This window comes from Ambystoma mexicanum, chromosome 5q (assembly GCF_040938575.1).
Source record: "Ambystoma mexicanum isolate Mex_15411 chromosome 5q, UKY_AmexF1_1, whole genome shotgun sequence".
In the NCBI taxonomy this organism is placed as follows: domain Eukaryota; kingdom Metazoa; phylum Chordata; class Amphibia; order Caudata; family Ambystomatidae; genus Ambystoma; species Ambystoma mexicanum.
In genome coordinates, this window is record NC_090933.1 from 615,944,096 (window position 1) to 615,957,072 (window position 12,977).

Here is a 12,977-nt window from a genome sequence, read left to right on the forward strand (position 1 = left end):
GCTGTTACATTAAAATGGTGTATAGTATGGTAAATGTTTGTTCAATTTTATAGGCTCAAACTGCCTTTTCTGCAAATCCTGCCAACCCAGCAATTTTATCTGAAGCCTCTGCTCCAGTTCCTCAAGATGGAGGTAAGAGAGCGCGCCATAAAATGGGGGATATTGAGATATATAATATCTTGCATAACTGTAAACTAAAATGTGTATTTGAAGTTCTAGCCGGGAATATAAATGTGTGAATTGGTGCACACAATTTATCATTTACACTTTCAACTATAAATATAAACCTATATATAATATAAATATATATACCAACGTATAATTGTTGGTAAATAGACTGCTTTTGAACTGGTGTGTTTTTAGGTTTTTATTCTTTTCCTTTTGATCTTCTTAGACACATGGCTCTTGTGATGTCTTCACATGTAAATAACATAATTTTCCAGACTGTTTTCAGGATGCAAATGTCACTTTGGATACCATACAGGTTCTTGGATTGTAAACCTTTATCGGGGTAGACTGTTTCCAGTAATTAGAGCTGGTTTAACCCATGTTTTTGTATTGATAACATAGGTGTTTATTGTTTGGTAATCGAGTGTAGATAGAAAAACCTACCATTTGTCAAATTTTTTGAAAGTCAGTTACTGAGAAAATCTGCCATTTTGAGGTTCCATGACTTGTAAAGTGCTTACTCCTCTGTCCTGTGCCTTTTCTTCTATACTTGTAGGAGTTGTGTATTGGGGACCAGATGGGAACTTTTTTTTTTTTTTTGGTCCAGCAAAATTGCCATTACATTTTCCAACAATGCCAGACACACATGGCCACTCCTAGGCAATGCAGTCTGCTCTGCCAGCCAGTCCAATCGACTGCAGAGAAAATACTTATTCTTTTACAACATAAGTGTTGTATAGTGCTTGGGATGGATGTAGAAGCCTGATGATGTAAGGGTGAATATTATGGTGTGAGTGACGGAATGCCTGGAGCAAAGGGTTCTACACACTGGCAGTTGGAGAGCCCCTGCCTCGGTGATGGGAGCCAGTGGTTCTCAGTAGTCTGTTCAATGCAACCTAATGTAACTGGAATAAAATAACTTGCTGCAACATACCTGTTGTGACTGAGGATCCTGCTTTACTTCAATAAGGAACTTTCTCTCTGCTTTTACCTGCCTCTTGTCTCACATTTGTCCTTTCCTTTTGGTTCCCTTCAGTTCTGACGCCACTTTCCCCTCCACCAGTGCTTAGTAAAACCAGTTGCTCAATGTGCAGCAGTTCTCAGTGGAAGTTCCCAGTTGTGGACACTTTTTCCCCGTGCTTGGGGATTGGGGCCAGAGCACAAATCAGCCTGGATCTTGTGCTGTGATGCAATATTTGGTGCACATGCTTAGAAGCGGGTTGCAGCGCTGGGAAGAAATGTCCTTTAAGGAAGCAGCACGCCTTGTTTCATGGTACCCCTTCCTGGGCATTCCTTTCTGGGGATCAGTCTCAGAAGGCACACTAGTGGAATATGCATTTCTGCTCATACTACCAGGGTCTCCCATTGGCCTCCTCATTATGGGCCTAACCCCGGTATCTGAGAAACTAATCTCACACAATATATTTTGAAGACTAGCAAAGGACACTGTTTTGCATTGCAACACAATAGGAACAAACGGAAAGCTGACCACATGGGTTCTTCTCACCTACCAGCAAACTACAAGATTTTGATTTATATAAAATTCAATAAGATGAGATATAAAGCAAAATTAAGATAACACAGAGAAAGGGTGGCCTTCATGGTCTGTGTGAAGGTGCCTTCCTTCACTTCAGAGCACAATCTCGGTTAGTCCTATCTCCTTCTCTGCATTCGTCTGTTATGTAGATGTAAATAGTTTTTCTAAAGCGCAAACTGCATCAATTAAGGCTTCATGGTGCTAATCAGAACGGAAGGATCTGAAGGAAGGAAAAGAGAAGGAAGAAAACTGGGACTAGAATAGAAACTGATGTCAAAATGCAAAATAGTTTTCCACTGTATAAGGCGTGAGTGAGTTTGTTCTGAAGGACTTCTGCAGCCCCTGAGAAGGCCCTCCCGCTCCCACTTAACCACTGGATTGGTTAAATCTTGGCACCTGAATCAAAAGAGCTTGTTCAGAGCTTAATGCTCAAAGGTGCGAAACTTGGCCTGAAGGTATTCTTCACCCGTGCCATAGAAATCACGGTGCATGCAACAGGTAGCGAGTGGAGAGAACACAGTATTGGAGACATTGAGACATGAAAAGGAGTCCGAGTAGTGACCCTGGCTGCAGAGTTCTATTGCACCTTTAAACGATTCAGGAGATAGCGGTTGAGCTAAATAAAGAAAATTGCAATGATACGTCGTTACGCTTCTAGAAGATGCAACCACCGGAGAGCAGAGGAGGACCGGTAGGAACGGAAGAACTTTATAAAGGATCTTCAGTTGAAAACAACCATTTTGGCATACTGTACTAACCTGGGCTTCTGCAGAAAGAGATGCAGAGATTTTACAGCCAAGATCCTTGACAGTAGCCACTGGGCTGGGAAAGGGAACTAAAGAGACTGGGCAGAAATCATGCATCTTATAGGATGGTGCATACTGGGGACTAATAACCAGGACTTCTGTTTTGTCACCATTCAGCCATAGCTGGTTATGATTCATCCTGCTACCCACGGACTCCAAGCAGCAACACGGGCGAGTTGCCCCATCTACTACCGTAAGATGAACACACACTGTTTAAGTATCATTGGCGTATGAATAGCAATGGAACCCGTGGGACTGAATGATTGTGGCCAAGGGCTGAATGTAGACCTTGAACAGAATGGGGAAAAGAGCAGAACCTTGGGGAACCCCACAAATGATGGGCTCAGGATCAGATTGAAGAGTGTTAGGGAGAATTCTCAGAAATGTGCTAATTCCCTCTACCTTAGAGACCCCCAGCAACTTTGCTGGATTTTGAGGACATGATTTTTTTAACATGGAGAGAGGGAGACCTTTTTTTTTTTTCCCCACCCTCTCATGCATTTTAATGTGATTTTGAACACTGTTTCTTTTGGTTGTGGAGTCTGACAAACTCCATAGGCATCATCTTTTACATTGTGTCACACTGCACCTTCAGTGCAGTGACACATGGAAGTCTTTCAGATTTCCCAGAAGGTTTAAATACCTTCACTGGGATAAACTACTGTTTCCCAGAGCAGTAAAGTGATATTGTCTTACATTTGTAACTTTCTAGACCCAGAACACACTATCTTACAATAGGGTGCTGGAGGGGTTACTTAGTATCCCCTTTGTCTAGCTTCTCATGTAACCTTTTTGTTACCCTTTCCTCGCTGAATGGCTGGTGACAGTGGTTACTTTTTACTACCATTATGGGGTTTTACTGCTGGCTGCGTTCGCAGCCACAGTAAAGCACCCATGGGTGCCATTTTTGTCAATGGCCCCATTTCGTTGTAGAAAGGTCCTTCTTGAGATTTAATCTGCGCACCAAACCAGGTTTGGTCCCTTTGTTCATTTTGCCTTTGGCGGGATTCACGAGTGAAGCCCACCTCTGGCTCCAAGGTGCCTGGCAGGGGCAGGAAGCGAGGGAGGTGCCCGAAACTCCCTGTGCTTAGTCTCCTAGGAGACAGGAATGCACTCTTAGGTGATTGGCCCGCTAGCTGTCTGGCATGGACAGCCACCCTGCTGGGTGACTGACAGCTGGGCTGGAATGAATGGGAGCAAGCTGCATAAAAGACGAGGCTGTTGGCTCGGAAGGCAGAGTCGACCACTGGACGAAGGAATCCGAAGAAGAACTTGAAGAGGATGCCTGCTGCAACTCCTGGAAAATTGGTTTGCCCGGTGAAGCCCTGCTGCTGTGCTGAAACTCCAAATTCGTATCGACTGAAGCTCCTGCAAGGACGACTTCTCCCTTTGAGTTGGTGGGACCAATCAACTCCAAAGTTAGCCACCTGGACATCCTCTCGCAGCTGGTTGAATTTCCACTGCAGTCGCTGCTGGATCCGAATAGCCAGGGAGAGGAACACAAGTTTGTGTGAGTTGCTTTTAAGCTGGCCAAGAGCGCCAGGAAGATCCTCCGGACTCCCAGAAAGCAGGACTGACCGAGCCTGAGCCCCCTCAAAAGAGTATGGGACCCCAGATGTAAGGAAACCCCATCTCGACAGCCATGAACCGCGGTGGTGCTATTTGCGGTAGATACAAGGAGCTGAAACACTGAAGTTCCACTTGTTTGAAGATTGCCGGCTGTGAGTGGTGACCGTCCCATTGCAGTGCAGGAGTACCCAGACATCCTCCCTCTTGTCCCCATGACTAAGGCCCAGGAACAGCAGGATCTGCAGAGCTGCACTGGATCAGAAGTCCTCTGCTGCACTTTTTCTTCAACATAGAGGCACTGTACAGTCTAAGAACTTGCCACTTGCCCTCATTGGAGACTTGCTTGGTTGCATTTGTAGAGTTGCTATCAGCTTCTTTACCTCACAAGCCTTATCAGCTTGTGGCCCTTCTTTGATTTCTTCTATTCTACCAAGACTTTTAAAACATTGTGAAAGACTTTCTACTTGCCTGCAAGAAGTGCTTCAGTCCACCGTGACTTTTGACCAATTGACATTGGCTGGCCTGGCTCTCTGAATGACTTTTCTCTACTCGAAGTGTTTTTGCCTTCCTTGCAGGAAAGGGTTAACTGACTTTACATTGGGGGGAAGGGGTTATTGAAAGTACTTGCATGCTTAAGAATCTTTGTGTTAATACTTGTTCTATTCTGATCCTTCTTTTCTTTGACATTCTCCCAAGAAATTCTAAATGGAAGCTGTGATCTAGTAATGTCTACATCACCCTAGCAATTGGAAGTCACCTGAGGGTGTAGGTAGTGTCTGCGAGCCATCCAAAATGGGTATTTTCTTATTTAGAAAACTGTGTGTTTGTTATTTGAATTGTATTTGTGTGTTGCTTAAGATTCTTCCATTCTGAAGAAGGCTTACTATAACTGACTGGTAAATAAATTAATAATTGTTTATTGAAGAAACCTTGTGTGTAAGAGTTTATTTGGACAATTGTCACTATGAATCTCTGTGTAACTCCCCTACAGCTCACATTGATCCCCCCCCCTTGAGATAAGCCTGGCTGCTCAACCCGCTACCAACCTGTGTAAGCTTATACCAAAGGTTGGCTTCCTATTGCCAGGAGGCCAGGGTCGTTGTAGTGCACCCTAGAGGTACTGCATACAATCTTGCCTAACGGAGATGTCCCTGCCATGCTGATCACGTGACCATACCATTGTAAAGAGTGCAGTCTTGGTGATAAACTTGGAATACACACCAAGTAGCTGTCCATACAAGTCCACAATACCATATTGTCCAACTGTCCATACAACGCAACTCTTTCATCCATCCAGGCATCAGAAAGCGGTGTCCAAAATATTGGCGTCAGCTAACTAATACAGTGCTGGCATATTTAACATACCATCAGCCCTAAAACCGAGGCCTCACTGGCTGTACCATAAATCTACCCAGAGGGGTCTCATAATTATAATTTAATGTAACTATTGTCTTTATATTGAAATTTCCAAGCTGAAAGTAAAGATTACGAGAGTTAATTGGGGTGTGGGGGAGAAGAAACCTAAATCTATGGAATGATTTAATAGAAAGTGTGTAGTAGTCACTGGAGTCTCCCCAAAGGTTCCTTCCATAGGCTAATATTGTGACTGCTACTGAAGTTCCCCTACCTTGGATAGCACAAGGTCCTCCTGAGAATCCCGCAACATGGCCAAATCTGCTGAAACAGCTGCTCAGCTGAGCAAACACCATGACTGATTGCTTCAGAGTGGTTTCTGCCTGTTACTGGTCTATGTGCAGAGTCTTCATTCATGCAAAACGTCTCAGATAGGCCCCTATTCTTTATCTGGGCAATAGTGTGTGTAGGGTTGCTTGTGGAAAAAAATGGTGGACAGAGCTGGGGAGTAAAAGGCATCCTTTTTCAGCCTGCGTCGGATGCATACCAAATCTATTCCTTCAACCAGGCACTCATGATCGTGGGACTTGCTCTTCTCCTTTAGTTCTTCTTTGTTCGGAGACCCTTTGTTACCGAGGGTGGGATGATCAGCACCTATCTGTATGTAGTTTTCTGCAAAATGTGGTGCATGAGCCTGTGGCTTTTTCTACATGGCACCGATCCTGCAGCAGTCTTCCACAGCTTCATGGTGGAGAACCTTACCCTCTCAACAGACTTATCGTTTTTCGGAGAATAGGGTTTCCTCTACATTTCAGATCCTCATGAACACTATTAATGAAATCCTGTCTTCAATGAGATGATTAAGGAAATACTTTCTCTGGAGCTAATCCCCATTGACTACTGTTCCTTCTGTGCCTCTTTGGGTGTAAATCCTCCTTTTCCACCTGCCACCTTGTCCTGGTCTTTGATATTGGATGCCAGACCTTCTTTGCCCACTCCCCTTTTCCTGTGTGCCACATGCTCAACCCTACTCCCAGCCAGGCTTTCTCCCTGTATAACATGCTGCAAGAGAAACTGAACGTCCAGGCATCCCAAATCTCACCCGGAACCTTTATTTTCTGCCTGTAATGGTTGTTGCAATTCTTTATTCCAAATTCAGCCCTCCAGCAGTTTTGGTCAAGGGAGGATCTGATAATGGGGGGGTATAGTTGGGAAGGTCTACCAAAATTGTGCTGTACCTCTGTTGGGCACATTTTGATGATTTACTGCAATCCAAAATCTCGAAGGAGTTTGCAGAGTTTGAGCAATAGCTCCCAGGGGACTAACTTTCCAAGTTAATCTGGCCACCGCGAGGCACATCTGGTACCTGGGGCATCATATCTGTAGTTCGCTAAATTGATAAGGCAGCTCGAAGGATGTCTCGGGGTTGGGCAGGGGCAACCGTTGGGCACTATGCCTGAATGGTTAACCCAGCTAGATTAAGAAATCCTTGATTGACCATTTGACACAGTACTTTATCATAAGCTCACCTGGAAGAAGATTGCAAAATCACTTGTTTTAAGCTGAACCCATGCTAAATGCTTCAAGGTACCCCCACCCCCACCTCCACCACACCACAAAGAGCTATGTTAAAATACTTTCTGGGTGTTTGTTTTTTGGATTTCAAGCTAGTTACTCTGCTCTCTCTTCCAGTAAGGGCCCAAGCTCCTGGCCGTTTCCTTTTTTGCTTATATTTAAGTTTTTATAGGGTCAAAACACAAATAAGTGGACTGCATAACCTTTTAATCCTCTCCCACGTCAATGTTGTCCTTCCTTTAGAGAGGTTGATGATGATCACTATGACCCAGATCTTTCCTACTTTGGTCCGGATGACTATCTGAAAGACTCAAGTCTCCATTTCCCGATTTTGGAGGGGGGGGGGTCTTTATCACTATTTATAACTTTCGTTAGGCAGTGGGCAATTGCAATATGCTCTTACCACCCTTGGGTTTTACTGTCTTGTGAGGCTCACTAAAATGCCCATGGTGGTGTCACATCTTTTGACTTTCAGCTATTCCTATCTACCTGCACTTTGAATGGCTAAATTGAGCATCCAACACCCAATAGTCTATAGCACTCAAGAATCAAACTTTCAAAAATGTAGTAAAAATATGGAATAACCCCTTAGGTATCCATGTGTGTAGAGCAGAAACAAATCTACAAGAAAAACCCACAACCTGGGTCTTTGTAAACATATATTGGAACCCTGCAAACTCTAAACTGGACCTTTTTTTTAGAAGATCTGGCCTTATTACTTGAAACAGTGAAAGTGACTTCGGCCTCCAGTAATATTATTGTGGCAGGAGACCTTAACTCCAACTGTTTACTTCTACAGAAAGGAGAGGCATGTCATGTGAACAATAGGAAAGCAAGCAGGGGAAGTGGCAGGACTTTATGGAACAATGGGACCTTCACATAGTCAATAGTACACAAGAGGGAGAACAAGGACCATATATAACATGGCGTAGAGGGAAATCATCCTCTGCTTTAGACTTCATCTTTGTTTCAAAAGACCTGCACGCTTTTCCTTCCGTCCTCATACTAAAACAGGAAGGAGGTAGTGATCACAACAGACTCAAGCTCTTATTCGAAAATATTTTAGTAACAAAAACGGTAAGAGAAACTCCGATCCTAGAGGGGGAAAAAAAGGGAAAAATCAGAGTTGTGAAATATAAAGATGGGGGGAGTTAAACTAAACAGAAGACTAAAGGAGATCCTGAACATATTTGCAAAGCGCAATGCGACCCATACAGGTTTACCAAATTTCTCTGGGCAACTTTAGCGCCCGGAGATTTAGCGGGGGAAAGTCAAACAAAAACATCTCCATGCCTTTGATGAACCAACGCAAAGGAGAAAGAGAGCATCGGAAAGCCCTGCGAGACATCAAGAAAGCAGGATATCTGGTTGAAAAAATGAAAACGGAAATAAAAAGAGAAAAAATTAACTACAAATCTTGGTCAATCTCACAGAAGGAAATCTGGATGCAAGCAGACAGTGAACATATACTTAATACACTAAGAGAAGATAACAGTAAGAACTTTTGGGAGACAATGAATCAATTTGGGGGGTGGGGGGAGTAGGAAATTCTGTGTAACCTAGTGTCTGAAGATGGGTGGGTCAAGTACTTGACAGAGATTTACAAGGGTGATCGTACCTGTCATTTTAGAATTAAACCAGACACTCCTTGGCAACTTAAGTTTAAGGAGGAGGTAATTTAAGAAGTTATAGTCAACTCCTCTACATCTAAAGCCTCGGGACTGAACGGCCTGACCTATCGGACACTGAAAAGTGAACCGGTATTATGGACAAAACTATTATCCGCTCTTTTCGAGGAAATCCTCAAAAAACAGACATTTCCAACATCCTGGAAAACGGCTCTTATCATACCCTTCTTTAAAAATGGGGATCGCCGGTCAGCAGCGAATTATAGACCAATAGCGCTGCTGGATATTGAAAGCAAAATATTTATGAAGTTACTATTAAACCACATCTCGAAATGGGTAGAAGACTCCAACATCTTATCACGCTTTCAAACGGGATTCCGGAAAGGCCACTCGACATCTATAAACGGTCTGATTCTAAACATATTGAATGAACGAAAAGAAGGGGAAAAATGCAACCCTTGTATGGAGCCTGGATAGACCTCTGAAAGGCATTCAATCAAGTAGAACGAGCTCTTCTCTGGGAGAAACTCCGCGTGGGGAATGCCAGAAACGCTATTATCCATCTTGGTGGAACTGCACAGGGAAACAAATCTGAGAGTTCGGCTTGATATAATGGGCCATCTTTCAAAACTAATTGAGGTTAACAGGGGGGTCGGACAAGGGTGCCTGGGAGCGCCTCTTTTCTTTAATCTGTTCTTAGCAGATATGGGACCTTTCCTAGAACCGTCTGCAATGGCAAGCCCAACCATAAATGGGAGAAAGATCTGCTGGCTGGCCTACACAGACGACATAGTACTTCTTGATAGAACACTGATTGATTGGTCTTCAACATTTACTCGGAAAACTGAAGGAGTATGTCGGGTTAAATAAGTTAACAATCAACCCTGCTAAGTCAAACATCCTGATCTTTAAACATCCCCTGTCAAAAACAAAGTACAAAAACTGGAATCTGGGAGGAGAAAGCATAAGAATTGTAGAAACTATAAACTATTTGGGATATAACAGCCATACCCATCCAGCACTATATAAGGCAGAATCCGAGGTAATGGCTAAAGTAACACTACATCACAAATTATTAAACAATCACAAATTTTGTAAATTCTCTATCCTTCCGCTAGTGAGGTTCTACCTAGCAAAAGTGGTCCCAGTGTTACTCTATGGTCTGGAAGCTAAACCAGGACTTTGGTCTGCTAATTGGGAAAGCTTTGAGGGTCGATTATGGAAAAGAGTCTTGGGCCTTCAAAGCTGCACTTCCTTAAAAAGCTTAAGGTTTGAGCTAGGTCTCAAGTCGTTGAATTGCATGGCAGAATGGAAACTCCTCTCCCTCTTTCGAGAAATAATTACGAGTAAAGACTCTACACTTTATGGAGATCTAAGATATCAAAGGTTGCAAAATAAATCATCTCTTCTGACCTCATTAGGGGAAAAGGCAACAAAAGCACTGATGAGAATCGATCTGGATGAAGAAACTCTGATCCTAAACCCTTGCAAAGTAAAAAGAAAATTAGAACTCTGGGATTGGATCGAAACAATAGAGAAAGTAAGAGCTGACCCAACCCAAAGTGCTCTTTTGAAGGGAGAAAAGTAACTTGGGTGTCCGTCTCGCTACTTAATGAAATTCCCCAACAGGAAGTTGCGCTCAAATTTCCTCAGAATGAGACTAAACCTCGTCCACTGTGGGGCGGTCTTGGAAAAACGCAACCAAGGGGATACATCAAAGAAATTGTGTTCAATTTGTATAAACCCTGCCAAACAAACATTAAGGCATCTACTAATGGACTGTGAAGGTTCATGGATATATTATTCAAGATTCTTTAGAAATTTTGTGCGCAGAGAGGAAGATATAGTATCAGACTTCCTGTGGGACAGAATCATATCGGGTACCAATGCTGCATTGACATCTGCAGCTATCCAGGTGCTAATCAAATGTGAAATAGTCATTTAACATACGAAGGTAAAGGATAAATGCATCCAACCAGCGTGCACATAGGAAACAGAAAATTTGGCAGGGCTGATAAAAAAGAGGGAAAAAATGTTGTAGTTCTCTTTTCCTTGTTTTACGTTTTTGTATAAATTGTAATATTTTTTTTGTTTTTGTAAAGGCTCATTGAGCCAAAACAAATAATAAATAAATACATAAATAGTCTACTGGGATTCTCCCAGACATTGCTGGTCTTTCTATGACCTGTGACTTTTGATGACCCACAGGAAGTCTTCCTGTACAATTTGCCGAGTGGCTTACGAGAGTGCAAAATATTGGTGCTTATCTTTCCTACTCGGGGACGACATCAAAGACTTTTGCAGCTTCTTCATTGCTTCAATAAGGGCAATAGAGCATGGTGGTTCCTGAAGCTTCTGCAGCTTTTGGTGTCTACGTTCTTCTCTGAATAGAGATAGGATAGAGGTATTTAAACCTTCTGGTACAGTTACCCACCTGCGGTCGGATCTTTCCTCTCAAGTAGAGGTTGGACATTATACCGTGAAGGTATGGTCAGCCACATAGTATGTAGGATAGGTTGGGGAGAGAAGGACTTTGCAGTGTTTAGACTGGACACAATTTTGCAATATTTTGATAAATTCCTCCATTCAGGCATGAGTTGAAACAATGGGCAACCGGGAGGTACACTATTTGTGCTCGCCTACGAAAGGCCGGCACACGTAAAATGTGTTTGTGGAATGCTGCAATTTTCAATTGCCTAAGTGCTGTTTTTCTAAACATTATGGGCAGGTGAGTGCTATTAATCAGTCAATATCATAGCACTGTTCTACCTCCAAGCACAGAGGAATAAAATTTGCCATGACCAATCTAGCTCCTTAACTTGAGTCATGACATTGAGGTAAAGTGAACAGACCTCTTGATGTTGCCCCATTTACGCAACAGTCCTGGATGTCTGTATGAGGTTGTGAAATGCCCATTTGCTTGTTTTTGGCATTGGAGCCTGCTTTTTGTTAAATACTTCCTAGCATTGTTTTTTGACAAGCTGATGGAAATCCTAACCCATGGAAATCAAGATTTCTCTTTCTGCCTTTTAATAGTTTATGGTCCTGGGTCGTCAATAAGGCTTAAGTGGCCCATTTTTTTGAGAAGGTAGGCTGGTGGCAACTGCCATTTAGTCTTGGCTTCACCACAGGTGCACGTTGATTTTCCACATTAGTAGCCCAATTTACCCTTTGGTAGTTATTTTGGTACCAATAAATCCTACTCGAAGTCCTTTTGTTTTAGGGGCATCCTTTGTTTAGGCGAACCACAGGGCAGTTCTAAAATGGCTGTCCTGCACATGCAAGTTCTTTGCAAGCCCAGCCGTGCACTTTGTAGTGGGTTTGTATCTAACAGATCTTGGTCCTGTGTAGGCCAATCACATCCTGTGGGAGTGACCTGGGTTGAGGAGCCGTTTTGGGGGCCAACCAGATTGTCTGGCTGTCTAACCTGGTCTTTCTAGCTCCCTGGTGGGCAGATGTATAGAAGACCGACCTAGGTTAGTGACCGGGCCAACTCTGGAAGTTGTAGCCAAACCTGTTCAAGGTAGCAAAGTGAGTGGTCAAGTCTAAGTCTCCGGATGGGTGAGCGCGGTAAGTGGTCCTCATTGAGTACACACAACACACTTGAACAAATAGTTATAAAAATATGTATTTATTTATGGCCATATAACATTATGAAAAATGACTACTAGCATGTAATCTTCTCACACAAGACTAAAAGATGCATATATATACAATCAGTGGAGTAGGCCAAAATACATACCAAACACCTGCAAAGGAAGGTGAGCATTAGTATGCCGCATTAGAGGTCCACAGAGATGCAACACAAACTTTAAATGTCCATCCCTAAGATGTAGAGAAGTTTCTCACAGATTTGTGAGACTGGAAAAAGTTAGCGGAGGGTGTCTGGGGTCCAGTGAAGAGTTCCAAAGGGTAGGGATTAAGTGTCCCCCTCTTTCGGAATGCTTGGGTGAACAAGCAATGGCAAACCGTTTTAAGTTACCAAACCTTTAAAAGGGTGTTGGGGGTTCAGGCAAGTACTGTTACAACTCCCCCCCCCCCCCCATACTCTGATTCTTTTTGGGAGTTGGCAGGTCTTCTAAAGAGGGCCTTTTAGGGATAATTCTCATTTCTGTGCTAAATCCCTTCAACCTTAGAAACCCCCAGCTCGTTTGCTGGGCTTTAGGACTTTTTAACTCTGGAGTGAGTGAGCCCTTTTCTTACTCTCATGTGTTTTGACATGATTTGGGTTATGTGTTCCCTTTTGTTTTTGAAGCCTGACAAACTACATAGGCATCTACTCTTTGTATGGTGACACACAGCATCTTCAGTGGAGTGTCACAGAGAAATCCTTTAGATTTC

At 43.1% G+C, this 12,977-nt stretch overlaps 1 protein-coding gene across 2 annotated transcripts in view; it reads left to right on the top strand.

Moving 5' to 3' along the window:
• SDCBP (syndecan binding protein) overlaps positions 1 to 12,977 on the top strand; it is a 403,969-nt gene that overhangs the window by 103,580 nt on the left and 287,412 nt on the right. For both annotated transcript variants that reach the window (XM_069621090.1, XM_069621091.1), the window contains exon 3: positions 54 to 132. In XM_069621090.1, the coding sequence (XP_069477191.1) occupies positions 54 to 132 (79 nt within the window). The remainder of the gene's footprint in view (positions 1 to 53; positions 133 to 12,977) is intronic.